The sequence below is a fragment of the Herpailurus yagouaroundi genome, unplaced genomic scaffold (genome assembly GCF_014898765.1).
Source record: "Herpailurus yagouaroundi ecotype Mexico unplaced genomic scaffold, PumYag 140, whole genome shotgun sequence".
NCBI classification, from domain to species: Eukaryota; Metazoa; Chordata; class Mammalia; order Carnivora; family Felidae; genus Herpailurus; species Herpailurus yagouaroundi.
The window spans coordinates 23837031-23859696 of record NW_024412395.1 but is presented as its reverse complement, the minus strand read 5'-3'; the positions used below and the strand labels follow the sequence as shown (position 1 = coordinate 23859696).

The window sequence follows — 22666 nt, the reverse complement described above, 5'->3', positions numbered from 1 at the left end:
TATAGAAAAACATCTAGATCTTATTTCAAAATTTGTGCTGCAAATTTCTGAAATGAGACCAAAGTAAAGACCTTTTGTCATTGATTTCATGCACTTTAAAAACTAACAGCCTTCTCTGAATGAACTATCTATGAAATAGGTTATATAATATCTCCTGAGAAAAAATTTTTTCGATAACTTTGCATAGCTACCCCAACTCAGAGATTTCGTTTTCCATTTAAGGAAAGAAAATTAAATTCCACAAAATTCTAGTCTTTAGAACAAAATTTCATTCTGACTGCTTGTATCAAACTACATGACATCAGATTTCATTTTCCTCCTATTCTGTTACAGGTGCCATTGAAGTTGAGATACCTTAGAGAGGTAGCTATTTTCTTGACAAAAAGGCTGAAAATAGTTTGTGATTAGTATTAACAATAGGGTGAGCTAAGAAAAATATATGTTGACCGTGACTTTTTCAATTTATTTATTCAAATAAATAAATAAAATTAATTTTTTTCTAGTAAATATTTATCAGAATATACTTCTTTGTATCCCAGAATGATTTAACTTGTGTAAATTCAGTTGGTCACATACATATTTTATCCAGCATACTGGAAAAATGCATACTCATAACTGCTAATTTCTCTGAAAAGGAATCGTTGGTTATGATTCCAAACTACAGTTTATCACTGAACTGTCTTTTAGTCTGTAGACAGATTGTTGAAAATTTCATGCAATTATGTTGACTATGGCTCCTCATTTATTTCTATATTCCTTGACCTGAAGAACCTTACACTGAAGTGTCAATATTGTAGTCCACCTCAATTGTTTGTTTATTGTTCTGAGAATCCAGTTTGTGTTATGAGGGGGCAGTTCTGTGTTTGGATTTAAAAATCCAAATCATAATCCATGCAGTGATCATCTAATTAATGTTGGAAAAGGAATCCAAGTCTCAGCATGCTGCTGGTGAAATAGCATAAATATATATACGAAGGGTTTTGTTCTAAGAAGTCACTTTGAAAACACTGAAAAAAACAATGGGAGCATGTTGTGCTTATGTATTTTGAAACTCAGTAGCTCTTGCATTTGGGTCTGTAGAGTATTTAAATACACACTGAAACCAAAAAAGGAAGGGAATCTAATAAACACCACTCTCCAAATTTACAATATTCTAGAGTGTTTCTTTCTTGGTAGGATATTTCATTTTAGTACTTTTGGAAAAAAAAATCTCTATCATTCACAGTCCATTGCAAACAGTAGACTTCACAGGCTATTTTATGCCAATGGTGTTGATGTGCTGCTGTTTACAATACAATAAAAGTTAATGGAAGGGAGCAAAATACAATTCAGTTACTATAGAAATGTTCCTGAAACAGTAAAATAAATTGAAATTAACTGCCATTTCTAAAAAGTCTTAGAATTTCAGTGTCAATCATGTCTTTCAGTTTTGTTCCTTGAATAGCACGTTACCTTACATTGTGTATATGTTTAAATAGATTATTATTTTGCAAATGCCACATATATTCCATATACTTTTTGAAATGGGAAATTTTAAGTATTACCCTAGTATGAATTTTCAACCACTTTCAAAAATCTTATCCATCTTAAATAAGAGGCAGTGGGGTATCGGGATCAGTAGGTCTGGCTTTGTTCCAGGTTACTCTCTAAACAGGTTGCTTTGCCACAGTATGGTTCAATGTTTTTATCTGTAGAATGGGTTTTTTTTATTTAATAAATGACTTTCTAACATTTCTTAAAGGAATTTAGCTGAAGTTGGAACTGGGAGAGAAGACTGTTTTATCAATTACTTCACCTACCCCTACTTATTCTTAGGACTACCTAGAGCACATTTTAAAATGCTTGTAATATGTTACATTATTCCCAGTTTTTTATTCTGGAACCATATTTGTAATTGTAAGATTTGCAAAACCCAGATAGTAAACTCATGTAAATGGCTCTATTGATAACTGTCCCATAGGTAAAGTCCTTTTTTTAAGCTTCACAAACACATTCCTAGTGCATGTGTGGGGGCTATCATAACTCCTATATTTAGTTCTGATAATCGCCTCTGAAAACACATTGCCAAATGTCTATGAAGATTTGTATCACCAGCAGAAAAATTAAGAACCTTTCAAAGCAACAGTACTATATGTTTACCAAGTGCACAAAGCAATGTTGCTTTGTTTAGAGACTGGAAAGCAGTGTCCTGGTCAAGAGATGATATTTATAGGCAGAGTCTAGTTTTCAAAATAAATGTACTACAATTTGCATTGTCTGCGCTATAAATGCTCACATTCATTAACAGAAATACTCTTTTTAGGTATTAAATATTGAAATGGCCATATTTGACCTTCTATTATGAATAACTTAAAAATATGTAGATGAGAGAGGGTGCCTGGGTGGCTCAGTTGTTTAAGTACCTGACTTTGACCCAGGTCGTGATCTCACAGTTTGTGAGTTTGAGTACCAAATCCAGTGAGTTCGAGTTCCACTTCAGGTGAATGTGAGTTCCTCTTTGGTTAAAACACAAGCCCCGGGGGAGCCCCACTTTCTCTCTCTCACTCTCATTCTCTCTTTCTCTGCCTCTCACCCACTTACGCCCCCCCCCCACCTCAAAAAATATAGATGAGAGATGAGAGAGAGGAATTTGTTGTTTTATTAAAACACGTATTCTTAATCTATATGGAGAATGTGTATTATTTGAAGTGGATGCCTTTAGCCTCTAATGGCTTTAAGGATGCCTTTAGCCTCTTACTAATGGCTTTAAAGAAGAGCTCTAAATACACCACTAATTTCTATATTCTCCATCTATATTACATTCATTTCAATAAGTATACATTTAATTGTCCAGTATACACTAATTCATTAAGGAAGGACATATAACTATTGTTTGGATATTTGATCAGTGTTTAAAAGATGTCCTCATATTATAGAGTCTCAGGTAGTAGCAGCTGAGATCTGGTATGCACTATGGCATATGCCGAATAGAAGAAATTTATTTTTTATTCCCTTCAAGGTTTCACTGATGGATAAACTTTTGGAAAAATTGTGTTCATATTGGAAAAAGTAAATTTTGAAATTCTATCATAATATTTGGAAATGTTGGCTATCCTTAGTGTTCTTGCCATTTCTTAATGCCTTTATTCTGTTACCATTAAGTAAGGTTGTGTTAAAGAATAGGCAGGAAAAGTGTTCATGGAGGCAAATATTAAATGGAACATTTCGTACCCTATTGTAGATAGTTCTGAGGAAGTACTTATAAGAAAAAGAGGATTCTGCAATCAATAACACTGAAGGGGATGCATAATTACTGACAAAGAACAAATGTCTTTGGCCCTAAGGTTATATAAAGCACTTTCTTTTTGATGGGGTGTTGGTAACTACAGCTACTGGCTCAGCAGTCATGCTCTGGAAATTAGTAGACTGTGGCCATTTTGCCACCCACCCAGTCTTCTCTGTCACTTCTCATAAACTAAAATCCATTATCCACCCACTTACTGACCACTGTCATGGATCTCCCACTTTCTTTGGCACATTAAACTACTTTCTTTCATCATCTAAATTTATTGTGTGTTTTCCAGCGTACATTTTCTTTAGCCTTACTTTAATCTCACCTCATTTTTTCAATGCTAAATGTTTCTCTCTTTTTCATTTCATCCTTTTGTTTTTGTTTGTTTGTTTGTTTGTTTGTTTGTTTGTTTTCATGCTCTCTTCCATTAATTTATGCCCTAGCTTCTCTACGTAGCTTGTTGTACATTATTTTTCTGGAATGGTGTGAGGGAAAATTGTTAGTATCAAGGTCTCTCAGATTAGAGGATTAGTGAGCATCCCGATCCTCTTTTCTGAAGACAGATGGTGTTTTCATCAAGCTCAATAGTTTGTACCGTACTGCCTAGGCAATGAGTGTCATTGATTGTTTTTGATCTGGGAAGAGATATAAGAGATAAAAAATATGTGTGTACATTTCGGATGCCAGGGTGGCTCGGTCTGTTAAGCAACTGACCCTCGACTTCAGCTCAGGTCATGATCCCAGAGTCATGATCCCATGAGCCTTTCACTGGGCTCTGCACTGACAACATGGAACCAGCTCGGGATTCTCTCTCTCCCTCTCTCTCTAACCCTCCCCTGTTCATGCTTGCCCTCTCTGTCTCTCTCTCAAGATAAATAAACTTAAAATGTAAATATATTTCATATATATATATATATATATATATATATATATATATATATATATATATGAAATACTACCTGTAGGGAGTTCTAGTTGGCCTACCTTTACTTCTTTGCCATGTTCCAAGTTCTAGAATGCAGACCTCTGTGGACTGAATCACCAAGGTTCTACATCTTCTGCCTTCAGGTTGAAATGAATCCATGGGAAACATTGACAGGAGATTAGAATGTGGATGGAGGAAGATGTTGGAATATTTATTTATTTCATTTCCCTCTTGCTTACCCACAGTGGTTTGGCAGTGGCTGAGTTCCTCCACTAAATGACCACTGTTCTTATTGCATGGCTCTTTTCCACTAGCCATAGCTTTCACCAGGTTCTGGTAACAGACCTAAGCAAAAAAAAAAAAAAAAAAAAAAAAAAAAAAATCCATCATCAGTACCTGACCATACCCATACTTCTGTAAATAATTCATTTATTCTTTTCAATTATCATTTAAAATTTATTTTCTATATGCAATAAGAAATCTGGCTGCTCTAAAAGAGATAGGAAAAGGTTAAAAACAATAGAAAAGTTGGAATAATTTTGCAGTATTTCAGGAACTTGAGCCTTAGGATAATATCATCAAGAATCAGACAGTAGAAGTCTTAAAATACATTAAAAAAGAAAAAATGACAGAATTTCATGTTTTATCTAATATAATTGTTAACTTTAAAATTTTAAGAGATTAAATTTCTAAACCTAGTTGGTCATACACTGACAACTATTAGGGCATTTTCTTCCAAACAATGCATAAATTCTTTATACTCAAAGGAAAAAAAAATAGTAATGCTCAAGTTAGTCTGTAATTTTGATGGTTAGTGGTTGCATTCTATGAACCCTGTTTTACTATAAAAAATATTGCTAAGGTTTTTTTAGTAATTTTTTAATGTTTATATAAGAAAAAGAGAGAGAGCGTATCTCTGGTGAAATTTCTATTTTAACCCATTGGGCAAAGTAGTGCTTAATCTGCCATTATCCCAATATTATATTCTACCTATAGCACCAACTATGACATTTTAACTCTACAAAAGATGGACACTGTGTAATTTGTGCATTTTGTTCTTAAGTATTTAAACTAGATAAGTTGAAATACAAAATTAGAAAGATGTTTTCTAGGAATACACTTGTTTAGCATGATGAATTCTATCGCAAAAAAAAAGAATAATCAAGAGTATTGTAATAGAATAACTCTAACTGTGAGGCATTGGTTAAGCCAAAAGCATATTCTGGATTTCCACCTTTTCTATTTGCCATAATTACTAGGAACACTAATAGGATAGCATCCAACCTGACTAAAAAGGAAAAACTCCAGGGGTGCCTGGGTGGCTCAGTCAGTTAAGCATCTGATTTCAGCTCAGGTCATGATCTCATAATTTGTGAGTTTGAGCCCCACATCAGGCTCTGCACTCACAGCGTGGAGCCTGCTTGGGATTCTCTCTCTCTCTCTCTCTCTCTCTCTCTCTCTCTCTCTCTCTCTCCCCCTCTCCCCCTCTCTCTCTCCCTCTCTCTCTCTCTCTGCCCTTCCCCAACTTGAGCTTTCTCTCTCACTCAAAATAAATAAATAAACTTAAAAAAAAAAAGGAAAAACTCCATAAAGAGTATTCTTTGATTTATTTTTTTGCAAAACACCAACTTCTTTATTCTGATAGATACAGTCTATAAGATAAAAATTAGGAGCCTAGTACTTGAGTGAAATGATGGAAATAGTACAATAAATAAGGCTCTTATCCGGAATAGAGACTTAACTACAGAAAGCAGCTTTAAAATAGGCTTTAAGGATATAATAAATACCTGTTAAACTGCAGCCCACACAATAGTTCTATTTTTTCTGTCCTTTTCTTAATATATCTACTGAATACCTATAAACGAAAACTTCCTAAGTTTATTTTTCACATTTGTGTTTTAATTAAGCAAGTGCAGTCTTCTGTATGACAATTGGTCACATTATTTTTCTCTTAAAAAGGATAGCCTTTATTGTTTTTAGCAAACATTGACTACTTTTTCCATAAACACAACCACATCTCAGTGAATTTGTTAAATGTTTCTTTCATGCCATCACATTCCATGTTTATATTTATATGGACTTATTATTATGAACTTATTATGAATTATATATGAATATATAGTTCTATATGTAATAAATGTATTACAAATGTGCGTGCATGTATTTTATAAATGCATGTATACATATAAGCATACATATTTACAAAGCAAAAAATAAGTAAACAAATAAAGAGACAACCAAAAATAAGCAATTTTATTTTACTCATTCTAAATCAGAAAAGTTTCTTATACCAAAATATATGATGATTTGGCTTGGAACATCTCTTTTAATCTCAATGCGGCCTAAATTCAACATCTGTTGATGGAAAAACAAACATGGCATGCATTTATTTATACTTATCATTTAGCAGTTAATATATGGCAATTTTTTTTTCACAGAAGCTTAAGCAAATAGTCAAGTAACTTGTTGTAGAGATTTAAGTCCTAAAGAAGAAATAAAGCATACTGCCAACTTGTGAGCTGAACTCCTAGAAAGGCAATATAAAAATATTTTGTTTGTTTATTTTGCTTTATTTTGTTTTGCTTGATTTTCATGGGCATTGTTTGTGGCTATTAAGTGAACTTTTCACCGTCTCTTAGAGAATAGATTGTTGGAGCTACTATAGTATTAGATGTATGGGAACGGATTGCATCTCGTTAACTCAAGTTGGTGTTTTTACTTTGTTTTCTCAAGAATAAATATTCTGGTGGTTGTATGTGATGCTGTTAGGGAAATAAACATGTTTGCCAAATGAGCAGTCCTGGAGCGGGCTTATAAAGCCACTAGAGTGACATTCCTATTCTTTACGCCAATATCAAATAAGGGATTAAATCAAACAGATGGTCATTGTGGGCAAATGGGCTAATTTTCTTCACTTTGACCTTTTCTATATTCTCTGTACATTCAGCTGTGTGCCATCCTTCTTCTGAAATAAGAGTTCACCTTTCTGATCTCCATAAATTTATATTGATTATCTGATAACAGAGATTTTTCTGGTGAGTAATCACTATAAGATTAGGGATAGTAAACTTGTCCAGTACTTAATTTTGCCCATGTCTGAAAATCACAGAAAAAGAATCACTTAATTTCAATCAAGTAATTAAGTAAACTGACTTTCATATGGAGCTTATGAAATTAGTCATTGCTTTGTATACTTCTAGTAGCTTACTAAGGCTGCTATAACAAAATACACAAGCTGGGAGTCTTAAACAACAGCAGTTTAGTTTTTCACAGTTCTGGAGGCTGGAAGTCCAAGACCAGGGTGGTGGCAGACTTGATTTGTTCTGAGGCCTCTTTTCTTGGCTTATAGATGGTCATCTTCTTCCTGTGTCTTCACATAACCTTTTCTCTGTATGTGTACTCCCCTGGTGTCTGTTTCTCTCTTATAAGGACACTGGTCACATTGGATTAGGACCCCACTCTTTTCTGCCTCCAGATACAGTCATCCTGGGGGGAGGAGGAAACAGTTCAGTCTATACCAACACTTTATCCTACTAGGCTGGCTTTCTTGAAAACAGTGCTAATAGGTAAAGTGGCAAAGAACTCAACAGCCAGAGTCTGATTTAGATTCTCATTTACTTGTTTTTAATCCCCCTCTTTGGTCAAATTACTTAAATTTTCTAGATCTTAGCTTTCCCATCTGCAAAGTGAGATCTATCTACTATACAATAAAATTATGAATATTAAATAAGATATATAAAGTAGATATCGTATCACAGGGTTTCTCAACCTCAGAACTATTAATATTTGAGTGTGATCATTTTTTGTTTTGGGGCGAGAATTGCCTCCCCCTCCCACTGAGAACCACACTGGCCAACTTCCTGGTATCAAAGTGCTTAACAAATGTCAGCCATAGTTACTTACTGAATAGTTACAAAAAACTACGCAACATTGGAGATGTTCATAGTTAAATTCTTACAATGACTCTACTTTTTATATATACATTAAATCTCTGGTGGACAGAGATTATTTTAAAATGATGATTAATTTTTTGAGCCTGTATTTAATGATGAGATTATTTACTTTGCATCTAAGGAAATGTGAGTTGATCTTTCTGGGGGTTTCAACTTACTCTGCCAATTTTCATTTTATTTTGAAAATTTCCAAACATACATATATTTTGAGAGATTGTTATAATCACCCATCACCAAGATTAACCTGGTTTTTAACATTTTGCCACATTTGTTTTATCTTTCTGGAATGAATTTGTACACCTAAAGAGGGAAAATGAGAATAATTTGTGTAATTAACTCAGATATAATTCATTCTGGTAAAGTGTCCTTTTCATCTTTCTATCCAATTCCACATATCATTGTAGCGATAGACTCCATGTCTGTAGGAATACACAGATCATTCAATTTGAGTACTTGCATCAAAAGTGTACACATATGGATTTTGCTTGAGTTTTACTTCCTTCATAGGCATAGTATCTATTCTGAGATGGAGTTCTGGTTAGACCCTACAGTGATAGTCATCAGTGGTTTAACGTGTAATCTATTTGGAGGAGTCTCATCTTATTGCTTTTATTTCTATTTTCTCTGAGTGATAGTGAATTCTCTGACCACATTTGGCCCAGTTGAACAAAACTAACCAATTGTGCTTGAAATTTTGATAGTTTTTCAGTTACTACTCAGGAATATGCCAAACATTAATTCTCAGTCATGAAAATCTGTTATAAAAAGGTACTTATTACTGGGCTTACAGTACCTTTTTTCATTAATGAGCAGTTTCTCAGAATTTCTAATAGATCTGAAAATAAATATGGAGAAATATTGGAATGCTTGTGCAAATTAAGGAATTTCCATTTTTTTATTTATAGCTTTTGAAAATTTTTTGAAGAAAATTCTTTCATATTTTAAAGTTACTTAATCTTAAATCACCAAACAAATTTATTATATCTCATGTACCTTTTAGGACCCTGGAATCTCTTGAATGAAAAATTCACATTTGTGATGCTCAATCTACTCTTCACATTTAAACCTAGTCCTATAATGAAAGTATAATTAGGAAATAATTTTAACCTGCAACTAAACAGTTTTATGACTGTTAAACCTGCCTAATACATTGTGGTCTGTCACACTTATTTTCCTTCATCCCTATGCCAGCCAGCTCATCTTGCATGTAGAAATATTCATAAAATCTCAGTGACTAAAAATAGTTTATAGTAGTCTTATAGTCACTTTATCTCCAAGGAGGTAAACATCTCATCCTGGATATATAATTTAATCAATTTGAAAGTGGGAGAAAACAGTACAACGACCTGTAGATTTAAGGATTTAAGTTGGGAAAAACTGGATGGATGGAGATATATATATATATATATATATATATATATATATATATAGAATGGTATTTCTTTCTGTTGAAGCCTCCATTATTTGTGAGCAGGATTGCATTCATTTCTTCCTAGTGGTGGAATCAGGCTAACTCTGAGCAAAGCAAACTCCTGTGCCAGATCCTGCATTCTCTTAACCGGTAATAAAGAACCTTGCTGGCCTGACAGGTTGTCACAGCAATTATTCACATGAAGTTCTGTAGCAGTTGTATCTGTCAGCCCATGTAGTATTGAATATTTTAACTGGCAGTCTTCCAAGACTGAACATTAATCTTACCATCTCCTATTACAGTCCCTAATCAAGATATTCCAGGGGTGATTGCACTAACATTGTTTGAAGACTACATCTACTGGACTGATGGGAAAACCAAGTCACTCAGCCGTGCCCATAAAACCTCTGGAGCAGACAGACTCTCACTGATTAACTCATGGCATGCCATCACAGATATCCAGGTGTATCATTCTTATAGACAACCTGATGGTAATTATTCTTTCCATGATTTCCATAAGCGCATCAACATCTTTTAGTAACATTCTATTTTTGTTTCCTCCATGGTTAAGTGTAAATTTATTTTTGAGAATGAGTACCAGATTTCATTATGTAGCATAATTGTATAGGATGAATTCAGTTGATATCAAATATGTCTATTAAGGAATATGATTAGAAACTCAATAATAGTACAGAGAATTATTAATTTTTTGAAACATTAAGTTGAAGTGACAATAATACATGTAGTTGGAGAAATAAAGAATGCATTCTTGAAATGATTTATTTACAAAATAGTCATAGGATCCTTACTTTCTGGAATGCTGGGTAAAAGGAATTATATTTAAGTATCTATGGGGCTCTAAAAATGAGGAATATATCAAATTTGCTTCAACATATGTCTAGTAGGAATTCTATCAGACCTTATGGAATAAGTATTTGATTATTTTGCTTAAAATACTATTTGGCTTAGAAAATAAGGCCACTACACTATTAGTCGTAGCTCATTGTTCCATTGTTTTATTTTACATTTATATTTCGAAACATATGTTTGTCTTCATCCAAAATGCTTTTAGTCTGTATTTTTCTGATGGACAAGTTTTTTCTACTAAAATGCTTGTTTTTGTGAAATGTATCCTTAAAGTTTTTTAATGGCAAAATTAATGCCATTGGACAATGAGTAAAATTTATCATAAAATACAATTATATTTATGACCTTGATGAATTCTTGATTATAAAATTGTACAACTTATGAAGTCTAAATGTCCTATCTCTGATCCCATGCTACATTATTGGTCTTGATTATTCTGTTTTGTTGTTTTTTTCTCATCTATAGTCTCTAAACATCTCTGCATGATTAATAATGGCGGTTGCAGTCATCTGTGCCTCTTAGCCCCCGGAAAGACTCACACCTGTGCATGTCCCACCAACTTCTATCTTGCAGCTGACAACAGGACTTGCTTATCCAACTGCACAGCCAGTCAGGTCAGTAGAGGTCTAGAAATCATTTCATGGGGTGTATTATCGAGCTGTTAGAAAGATTTTGCCTGAACTTTGTTTATTGGCTTAAACCATTTTGAAATGTCATTTTTTCGTTGTTGTTTAGCATAACATTTTATACATCATATAGAGGGGTCACAGAGTAAGGGAAAAGCAATCAGTGTATATCATTAGAATGAGACCTTAGGAAATAGATGAAAAAGAGAAACAAAATCAAACCTGAAAACCATTTTTACACAGCTCTGCACAGAACAGTGGTTCAGATCATGAGTGGCCATAACAGAACCATCAGAAGAGATCTGACATATTTGATGAAGGCAAGGTGGTTGAGGCATAGCTATATGCAGCTTAAACAAAGAAAAAATTCTCCCTAGATAACCTGCTCTATCACCATCTCTGCTCCTCTCCCATTCCTCAGAGCAAGTGATGTGGAAAAGATGAATTAGACAAAAAGTAGGTTTCTAGATATTTTTATTGAAATATGATCTAAATAAATAAATATGATCTAAATAATTTCATTCTAAAACCTCTTTTTCTTCAGCATGTAATTGTTTTCAGTAAAGGCATTAAAATTTCTACTCGATGGTAGTTGCATGAACTTAACATTATTACTTTCAAATTTTAGGTAACAGTCATATGACATTATAAGATTTAATTTTGTTATATTTGAGTCATTCTGTTATTTAAGATAAAATTGTCAAAGAAACTATGATTTTTTTTAAATTACTAAATTTGTTCTTGTAATTCTGTGTCTTGAATTTGCTAGTTTTCTAATTCTAGCAGTTAATTCATGGCACAACACTGAATTTCTCTCAGGATGTGCTTATTTTCAGAATGGAGAAGCTAATACAAGTTCACCCAGCTTCTCAAGTTATCACTATGAGTATCACCATTAAAAAATGGTATAAATGCAGAAGACCAGACCACTTTGAGGAAGGCAGTATGTGTGGAGGTTAAGGCACATACACTGAGGCCAGATTCACTGTGACTGTAACCCTGACTCTGCTTAAATTGGCTGAATTTATCCTGGGTTTGTTATTTAGACTGTTGATGCCTCAGTTTTCTCATATTTTAAATGGAAATGTAATATATCCAGGCCACTATTTTGGTGATTCAATGGAAAAAGTCTTGGTACACAGTAAGTGCTGTTATTGCCCTTGCCCTGTAGTGAGTGCAACCAAAATGTATTTAAGGGGATTTGTGCAAGTAGTGTCAGCTGCCATCAGGAGGTTCTGATGTGTAATTGGAAGCACAGGTCACAGTTTCTTCTTTCTTTACAAAGTGTGTTCTAATTATAGTCCCCTGTTTGTGTAACTAAAATACATTATCTTTAGAGAACTAGATATTTAAGCCACAGTGAGACATGAAATAAGCAACTTAATTATTCCTAGAGAGAAAATTTAAGGGAGAAATCACAGGTTTTTAAATATTTTTTTTCATGTTTATTTATTTTTGAGAGAGAGAGGCAGAGAGAGAGAGGGAGACAGAGAACCTGAAGCAGGCTCCAGGCTCTGAGCAGTCAGCACAGAGCCAGACGTGGGACTCAGACTCAGGAACTGTGACATAATGATGTGAGCCAAAGTCGATGCTTAACTGACTGAGCCAACCTGGCACCCGGTTTTTAAATATTTTTTTTTTTTAATTTTTTTTTTTAAATTTTTTTTTTCAACGTTTATTTATTTTTGGGACAGAGAGAGACAGAGCATGAACGGGGGAGGGGCAGAGAGAGAGGGAGACACAGAATCGGAAACAGGCTCCAGGCTCCGAGCCATCAGCCCAGAGCCTGATGCGGGGCTCGAACTCACGGACCGCGAGATCGTGACCTGGCTGAAGTCGGACGCTTAACCGACTGCGCCACCCAGGCGCCCCTTTAAATATTTTTAAATATAACTCCTGTTAGTGCTGTTTAGTTTAGAAAAATCTCCTGCTTAAACTCCAGGTTATTCTGAAGTAACCTCCCGTCCTTTGTTCTGGAGTGGTTCATGAGTCACTCTATTGAGGTAACACTGGTCTTAGGTGACTTGGTAGAAATGATGCCTGCCTACCCCACTTCTAGTGTGATGAGCCTCAGGAGCCAGCCAGAAATAGAGTAAAGCCAAAGGCTGCCTGACACCCAGAGGAATACCTCAAATAGTAGGACATAGGGAGTCAAACATCAGCCTTTATATAATCATAAAAGGGATAAAACCTTTCAAATTATTATATAAGATAACCTATAGTTATACTTATTCAGTGACAAAAAAAAAATCAGATCAATGAAATGAATACCCAGAAAAAAATTACTCATGTAATTAAATTATTTCCCAGTTTGGTATCAATGGTGACATGATGAAAATATTTACAACTTAAAATACCCCAATAGTGTTTTTACATGAATTTTTTTAAAAATTTAAGAACAAGACAGAACAACAGTGAACCAAATTGTGGGTCCAATATCTTTGTTGTCAGCAGTACTTCCTGAAGAGTCGTCACTTAATTTTTTTCATTTTTATGAAAAACTTAATGAAGAACTATTAATGCAATCCCTTAGTGGTTATCCCAGCAAGTCTTATGGTTTATGCAACCATTTGCTGCTGATTTTTTTCCTGCTGCAGTGAGAAAAGAAAAGAAACTATCAACTGTACACTTCTTGCAGAAAAGTTGGTTCATAGAAACACAATTTTTAGTGAGGTTTGAAATTGAAGTGAAGCAAATAATATAGACATTTTAGAATCATACTATTAAACATTCTGACCAAAATGTTACATTTTAAATTTACCGTACCCAAAGATTTTTATTTTTTAACATCTAATGAATGCAACCAATGATATATCCCTTGAATGATACTGATTTTTAGAAAAATAAAATAGACAAATCATACCAGTAAGAATTCTATTAGAATTTAAAACGAACATGAAAATCTATTAAAAAATCAAGATTAAATCCAATTCTTATATCATTTATTACTTCAAATATTAAATTTAAATTATTTTTATTTCCTAATAAAGAATTAATTAAAAATAACTTTACTTATTTTTTAAATGGAGACTTTCTCTATCACAAGTAAACTTCACTTGTGTATGCAGGATTTGCATTTTATACTTGTATCCATTTTAATAGACGTGTATCTAGTAGTTTCTTTATAGCTTCTTCTTGTGGGTGATAATTGCAGTTTGCAATTTATTTTATGAAGATATTAGTCTTGGAGAACATTTACCATGAAGAATGTTTTATATTTATATTTAGCATTTATCTTTTTTAAGTTACTGTATTTAAGTATGAGAAAAATGAAGCCCAGACACAAAATAGAAGAAATCGTCCTCTGAGGGTAATGAATAAAATGTTGATTAGCATAAAAAGTAACATCATAAGTATATTTTACCCTGGCCTTCTCTTAGCTCAAAACCTTTTTATGTTCTTATTAAAAAGGAAATGGCAAGAACAATCGTCATATCATATATAATTCCAACAGTTGGTGTTTATTTAAATCAGGCATATGTAGTGAGTTTTAAAATACGTATTTTAGATATTTCCAAATCTTGATTGGGGAGACTATGAATATACTCAGGAGGTATGAAATCCTCTTACTAATGTACTTTGATATACTGTAATGACTGGAAATGTTTAATGTTCAGGGCAATTGCTTTCAGAGTTAGCCTTATATCCCCAGACAGTCACTATCTATAATGGTAATATTTTTCCTGTGGTAATTTATGAAAACCACCACAGACATGACCACAGGCTAAGCAAATACGAGAAAATCAGTTGAACAGTCAGCTCTTGCCTTGGATTCACAGTGCTCTATTCCCTCCCATCTTGCTACTGGGGAGAAAAATCACTCTCTTATTTAAGAAAATAATGTAAATCTGCCTTTAATCAACTTCATGATATCCAAAGAACTTCAGCAAAGGCTAACATCAAATTCTCTCTTACTTGAAGAAAGTAATAGTATTTTCCTTTCTTTTTCTTTTTCTTTTTCAAGTTTATTTATTTCGAGAGAGAATGTGTAGAACGCACGCAGGAGAGGGCCAGAGAGAGGGAGGGATGGAGAGAGAAAATCCCAGCAGGCTCCATGCTGTCAGACAGTGGGGACCCTAAGGTGGGATTTGAATTCAGAACTGTGAGATCATGACCTGAGCCTAAATCAAGAGTCCAACACTTAACCAACTGAACCACCCAGGTGCCCCAATACTTTTAGCTTACTAATAATCCAATTCATTCAACAAAATTAAACCTAGGCTGTAGTTTTCTCTGTTACATATCTGTCTGGCATACCACACGCTAAGATAAATGTCACCTTGCGTTCAGGTCACTCACATGAGAATTACAACAGAAACACTTCAGAAAGAAAACTAATAAGTTTTAGAAAATTATCAAACTAATATTTTCAATTCCAGATAAATTTTGTATACATGCTTTTCCCTGAATTTCTGTTGAAATAAAGACAAAAATAATTTGATAGTGCTGGAAAAAAATTTGCTAAACTTTATTGCTTGGTTTTAATAATGTAAATTTTTAATGCCAATTATGTTAGATACATGTATGCTTTGTATGTAAAGTGTGATTTTCTTTAGTTTCTTTTATTTTATGAGAATAAAATAACCCCTGTTTCAGGATGAGAATTGGAATTCCGTTCACCTTTTTATAAAAAAAAATCCAATAACAACCTTCTGAAATATATTTCCAGCAAAAAGTTACTTGTGTGCTAAATGGCTTATAAGTAAATGCTATCATACAACATTTTCAACTAGTTTCTCTATTGTTAATCTTTCACTTGATGGTTTGTGACAAAAAAAAAAGGAGTTAAAAAGAAATGTTGTTTAAGTAATAGAATTGTTATTTTCCTTATAATTTTTAACTATTTTAAATGGAAAGGATGACAGAACAAATAAAATACATTAATAAATATGTCAGTGAATAGTGTTTTGGATAATCTTGAGAACAAGTTTCATTATAGCAGTTTTCTTCAATGTTTCTATTTTTAAAAAATAATATAATATTCAAAAAATTAATATTCAGCAAAAAAATCTGTTACAAACTTATTTTTTTACCTTTCTTTTTTGACATGCCACTGTTCATTGTAAATTAGATACATTTATTATTTGCTAGGTTCTTTGCCAGGCTTTGTAGAGGAAGATGTAATACGGGGTGGTAAGTCATTGACCAAAATATCCTTAATATTCCTCAACTTTAGATGGTTTCTTCCTGACCGTAGGCCCCTGAATCACTTTTCTTAGAGCTCTTACCTTAGAAAACTTATAATTGTGAATTATTTCTCTGCCCCTTTGAGATGTAAATTTTCTCCCAGCCTTCTGCCAGTTTTATAGCCCAGCAATATCTTCCTCAAGGACCTGGGAACCACCCCATAGAAATTTAATCATCAAGGGGTATCAGGGTCTCAGTTGGTTAAGCATCCGACTTCGGCTCAGGTCATGATATCATGGTTCATGAGTTCAAGCCCTGCACTGGGTTCTATGCTGACAGCTCAGATCCTTGATCCTGCTTCAGATCCTATATCTCCCTCCCTCTCTGCCCCAACCACCCCCCACCCCACTCATGCTCATGCTCTATCTCTCAAAAATGAATAAGCTTTAAAAAAATATTTTTAATGTAATCATCAGAAAAGATAGTCCAAGCCTGTCTCAGTCTCTGTTGGAAGGTAGGAGCCCAGTTTTGATAAGTACCACTAAGCAGATAGTCTACTCATGTTGACTATACTCTTCCATTAGTTTATCCCTTAGGTTAAACCCATTCCCTGCATTTTGTGTCCGTGAAGTTCAGTGCAATCTCTCTCCTCTATTGCCATAGTCTTAAATAAAGTCTTCCTTGCCTATTTAACATTCTAGTACAATTTTTGTACCTATTTTTTAGTTATGACAATTTATTTTATTTATCCTAAAAGATCATGTGTATTTATTAAGAATTTTGAAAACTGAAAAAACTTTACTGGTTTTAAGTACTTTAAAGAAGTGCCCTTAAAATTTATGTGGACAGATATTGATTATGGCTAAAGGCTGTGTGTTCAGAAAATTCCATGAAATCACAGCATGACAGTGCTGGAAAGGATCATTCAGATTATCCTCATTTGGAGGACTCCTCATTTGGAGACTAAGCTCCTCATTTGGAGACTAAGGAACGGAGACAGATTGATATTAATCAAATTGTCTAAGATTGCTAAGAAAATGCAATTCAATTATCTTAAATCAAATTAACTAAATTAACTCAACTTTTCAATTAATTCTGGATACCTTTTCCTAATATTTCTATGGATTTTTATCCATAGTCATCATTTGGCAAGCTTCTTCTAAAGGCCTAGGTAATAAATATTTTAAGTTTGCTGGCCATGTAGTCTCTGTAGCAACTACATCACTGTTGTTATGGTACGAGAGCAGTCATAGATAATATGTAAATGGGTAAGCTTGTCTGTGCTCTGGAAATCCCGGGAGGTTTTCCTGAACATTGTGCTTTCCTGGCAGATCATTTTGTTGCTTGTTGTGCATTTATTCCTTATTGTGGAATGCTCTAAGACCACCACAGTTCACATTTGTATCAAGAGAGTAGGTTAGGCTGCTTAGCCCTGGTGAGTTTTTAAATATTTATTGTATATGGTGATAGGGTTCTTCAACCTTTCTTCATTTTCTTTTTTTCTTTTTTTAAGTTTCGTTGCAAAACTGATAAATGTATTCCATTCTGGTGGAAATGTGACACTGTGGATGACTGTGGCGACGGATCTGACGAACCTGATGACTGTCGTGAGTACATCAGTGAATGTAGGAATTTAGAATTAAGAGTTCCTCAAATCCCAGTTCTTGAAAATTAAAGCAAGACCTTAAATATTTCCTTATGATGCTTTTCCAAAATCTTTAAAAATGTAACAAAAATTGTTAAAATATCTTGGGTATGTCTCTGTTAACTATTGCATTTAGAATGATGCTGTCAGTAATTTATGTTATTGTTTTGTCTTAAAATTTCTTACTTGTAGTATAATTACACTCATGTAGTGATCAGTATAGTAACATTCAGCATGATTTTGACTGGATATGTCACCAAATTAGAAGCAAACCTGGGCAAGTTTTTAGAATTCCACTCAATAACTAAAATCTTACTTTAATGGATTAATCTTTCAATTTTTCTGACAGTATTAAAATACTGAAAATTCCTTAAAAGTGAGATTTTTCCAATATAAATCATTAGTTTGTTCTTTAGCAATTTAGTATGCTCTTATTAGTTGCCTTAAAATGACTACCAATTATATTTTGACTCAAACTGTAATTGGCACGGTTAGGTGTCATATACATACATACATACATACATACATATATATGCACATGTGTTTGTATATGTGTGTGTGTGTGTGTGTGTGTGTGTGTGTGTGTGTGTATATATATATATATATATATATAGGGCACATGTATATACATATACATTTAGGTATCACTGGTAACTTCGGTTGTAACGGACACACAATAAACTTTGTCTTGATAGACTTTTATAGTTCACTCCATGGGTCACTCCAATACTGTCCTGTCAAGTTAGAGGCTTTTAGTCAATCATGATTCCCTCAAATCTCAGTGGATAGTTGCCATGATTTGGCCTTGACAATTGAGTTCAAGATCTTTAGGCTTGCACTAAAGAAAGACAGTAAACTGTCTTAGTAAAAACTAGTTGCTTTCTGATGTAGAACTTTCCACCACATAATTACAAAACTGTTTTAAACTTAGGGTATCTAGATAGTTACTTAGATGAGATGGATTCCATGTCTTTGGGCACTACCAAGTGTATAAAGCATTTGAAGTTGTTTCACATCGTTCATTTGTATCTTTGAAAGCAAGAAACTGTATATTCAAGGAAAAAGAAAAAAGATACAGAAGTCATTGGTTTTCTAATAGTCTCTTCATGTTTCTGGAATGTCCGTTGGTCTTTGAGTTTTTAATACAGTTTTTGTTTTCACTATGATAGGCAATATATGAAAGTAATATCTATGTGAGATAGGTATACTATTATGCCTGAATTATTCTTTTTTAAAGTTATTGAATTAAAAGGACTATTAAAGAAACAAGAAATTATATTGCTGAACAACCAAGATTTACTAATTAAAAGGAAGTTATTAATTTCCCTGTGATAAAGTAAATTTTCCTACAGTGTGGTAATTTAATGCATCTTACTTTGTAATTTATAGAAATAAAGGAGAATGAATATGTTAAATCAGTCCTCATATTAAGGTGACCTCCCCTGCCCAGATTCACTAATATGTTCTCTAAGGAAATACCACCATAATGACCTACAGTTACAGTCAGTGGCACCCAATGCTTTCCATTCTAAAATATATGCATCTCCTGAGTTCCAATTTTAATCTTGACTGGAATATCATGCTATCACCATACTGATATGAAAAATTAACCAAAGATTTAGTATAGTAAGTTTTTCACATTTACACACTTTCAGACTGCATGGTGAACAAATATAACTTTTTAATGTCTTTTGAGGGGAACCAAAGAGACATCTGGTATCTGAGAGTCTCTGCATCATCCTTATCCTGGTTAAATACCAATTCAACATGTTTTTATTGGTGACATTATCTCTGTGATCTTTTAGTAAATGATCTTTTACTTGGAGTCGACGGGTTAACAGCACCGAACATCTGTAGGCATGAAGCTTTATTTTAAGAGTTATGGTGAGGTGGAGAGTGATGTACATGAGTCTGTGGAGTGTTTAGAATTCATTTGTGAATAGCTGCATCATCAAAGTTTGCAGGGACTAGGTTGCTGGCAATATCTATAATTTCACCTGAAAAGACTGGAAAGCTTAATCCCAGCTTCACCTACTTGCAAACTTCAATAGTGTTATTTAAATAAATGTGTTTAAGAGTGATGCGTCATGAATTCTCTGGCATCATAAGTTTGTAATTACATTTTCCAGACCATTCTAGACACATATTTAAAACTCAGATGGCTTCCCAGTTATTTCCCAGGCATGAAACTCCTCTGATAGTTGTAACCCTTCTTATGGGAAGTTTGGTTCGGTAGCAAAGGAGTATTCAAGAAAATCATATATGAAGCAACAGGAAATAGAGGAAATTCACATGTTTAGAATGTGAGAAAATTAAGTATCACACAGTTTAAACACTTAGTGTAATTAACTAATAAATGTTACAGATTGGAGTTAAATTAAACATTTCAGAACTCACTTCTATAGAAGTCAAGCATATATTGAGTTATTTTTTAATGTTAAGGAAATTTTTAATTGTAAATATAAAAGCATACTTAATGTTCCGAAGAACGTTTAAAATATCACTTATTAGTATTTGGTTGACTTATTTGAACAACTAAGCAGCATATTAATTATGTTAAAGTCAGTGATTAGTAATGTACATTAGGATCATCAGTCAAAAGATAAGTGTTTTATTACAAGCAACATAGATTGTGAGAAGACTTCAGAGTCAGATCTGGATCTCAATTCTAGGTCTGGCACTTGAAACTTGTACATCCTTGGGTGATAATTAATATCCATGAGAACTAGTTTCTTTATTTATAAAATGGTCATGGTGATGGGGAGGTGAGGAGGTTATGACAAGATTCAATTTGTAGTTATATGTGAAAGGGCCTAGCCCAGTGTCTAATACAGAGTAGATGCTCAGTATATCCCACTTTATTATTAGGATTATTGTCATCATTATTTCTTTAAATTTTTTTTAATGTTTATTTATTTTTGAGAGAGAGAGACAGAGACAGAGCATGAGAAGGGGAGGGGCAGAGACAGAGGGAGACACAGAATCCAAAGGAGGCTCCAGGCTCTGAGCTGTCAGCACAGAGCCCGACAAGGGGCTTGAACTCACCAACCGTCAGATCATGACCTGAGCCAAAGTCAGATGCTTAACCGACTGAGCCACCCAGGCACCTCATCATTATTTCTTATATAAACTCAAAAATATGGCAAAATGCATTATCATGTGGAATTAATTTCTGTTAATTTATGAAATGTAATCTGGAGGTCATCTGAGTTGCTCACAGCTTAGCTTTACTGTAATCTGAATCTAATAGCTACCTAGGTGTGAGACATCCACAATGTGCTCTAGAATATGTTTAATGAAATAATAAATATTTGTAATGTCAGAAAAGCTCTTTTTAAGAAGGCATGAGCTAAGATTGGCATTTGATGATACCTGTATGTTTTCTTCCCTAGCTGAATTTAAATGTCAGCCAGGCAGATTCCAGTGTGGAACTGGACTCTGTGCTCTTCCTGCTTTCATCTGTGATGGAGAGAATGACTGTGGAGACAATTCTGATGAACTCAACTGTGGTAGGTGATTAAATTCTTAACTAAGGAACATAAATCTAATTCTTAGCTGATTATGTGTGCGCCGATTTAAATTCAGACACAGGTTTCAGCACAAATTTTTTTTTGTTCTATCTTTTAGACACACATGTCTGCCTGTCAGGTCAGTTCAAGTGTACAAAGAACCAAAAATGTATCCCGGTAAATCTCAGATGTAATGGACAAGATGACTGTGGGGATGAGGAAGATGAAAGGGACTGTCGTAAGTCACCTTAAAATGTTCTGTCTTGTCTTACTTCTGAGTCCCAACTGAAAATGGTCTAAAAATTATTATTAAGTACTACACAGTGTAGAAAAACATAATACCAATTATGGGCAAATAGCTCCAAATAGGTATCTATTGGGATGGGTTATTTAAGAAGCTCTCTATAAAGAATATAGAGAAAATTAAAACATGGTGGTCTTTACTTAGAAAACTACCTGAAGATTATGGCAAACAGGAAACAACATGCATTCATTCACATCATCCTTAAGAGAAGCAGCAAAACCAACATTACAGGTGACTGTGGTGTTTTGTTCATAAACTGATTTTGTGTGTGTGTGTCCACAGTAGGAAGCTACAGATAATTTTCTTCTATTGATTAGTTACTTGAAATCAAGTCCATTAATTGAGATTGTTTTTTCCCATAAAATACATATTGAATGTATGATGAGCAAAATAACCTAACAAAACTATTTGTTAAAAACTGTAAATAATATTCTATTTAATGTCTTTCAACAAGATACTCCAAAGAATAATTGTAAAATATCTTTTGTTCTTTTTGCCCCTTGTCTCCATCCCCCACCAAAAATCAGATTAAATGGAAGACAAACACTTTATATTATGTACATATATACACATAGGCACACAGGCATGCACACACACACACACACACACACACACACACACACACACACACCAGAATCTGAACAATAGAGTACCTGTCAAGTTTTTCAGGGTTTCAACAGAATAGCTGTCAACATTCCTGTCTTGCTGAAGTTTTATTTTATTCCCCTAAAACTTTTATCAGTAAATAATGTGCAGTCACCCAGCAATTTGATTAAGATGGTGCATTCAGAATAAAGTCAGTACCAGTTCTTTATGGTTAGTCATTCTAGGAGCTGATCCATTAAACTGACTAGGATTTGTGATGCAGTTTACAGTATAAGTCAGATGTTCTCCTCTTCCCTCAAAAACTCAACACAAGTAGAGAGTTTGATAAGTTTTATGATTTTTATTTCCTTATTCACTAATACCTTCTGATTTAGTCTGTTTTCTATGTATAAAAATGTGAATGTGTGAATTCTTACTCTTAT

At 33.8% G+C, this 22666-nt stretch overlaps 1 protein-coding gene across 4 annotated transcripts in view; it reads left to right on the top strand.

Moving 5' to 3' along the window:
• LRP1B (LDL receptor related protein 1B) overlaps window positions 1–22666 on the top strand; it is a 1898953-nt gene that overhangs the window by 1663119 nt on the left and 213168 nt on the right. For all 4 annotated transcript variants that reach the window (XM_040474969.1, XM_040474970.1, XM_040474968.1 and 1 more), the window contains exons 61-65: window positions 9863–10051; window positions 10893–11041; window positions 17694–17787; window positions 21218–21334; window positions 21453–21572. In XM_040474969.1, coding sequence (XP_040330903.1) covers window positions 9863–10051; window positions 10893–11041; window positions 17694–17787; window positions 21218–21334; window positions 21453–21572 — 669 coding nt within the window. The remainder of the gene's footprint in view (window positions 1–9862; window positions 10052–10892; window positions 11042–17693; window positions 17788–21217; window positions 21335–21452; window positions 21573–22666) is intronic.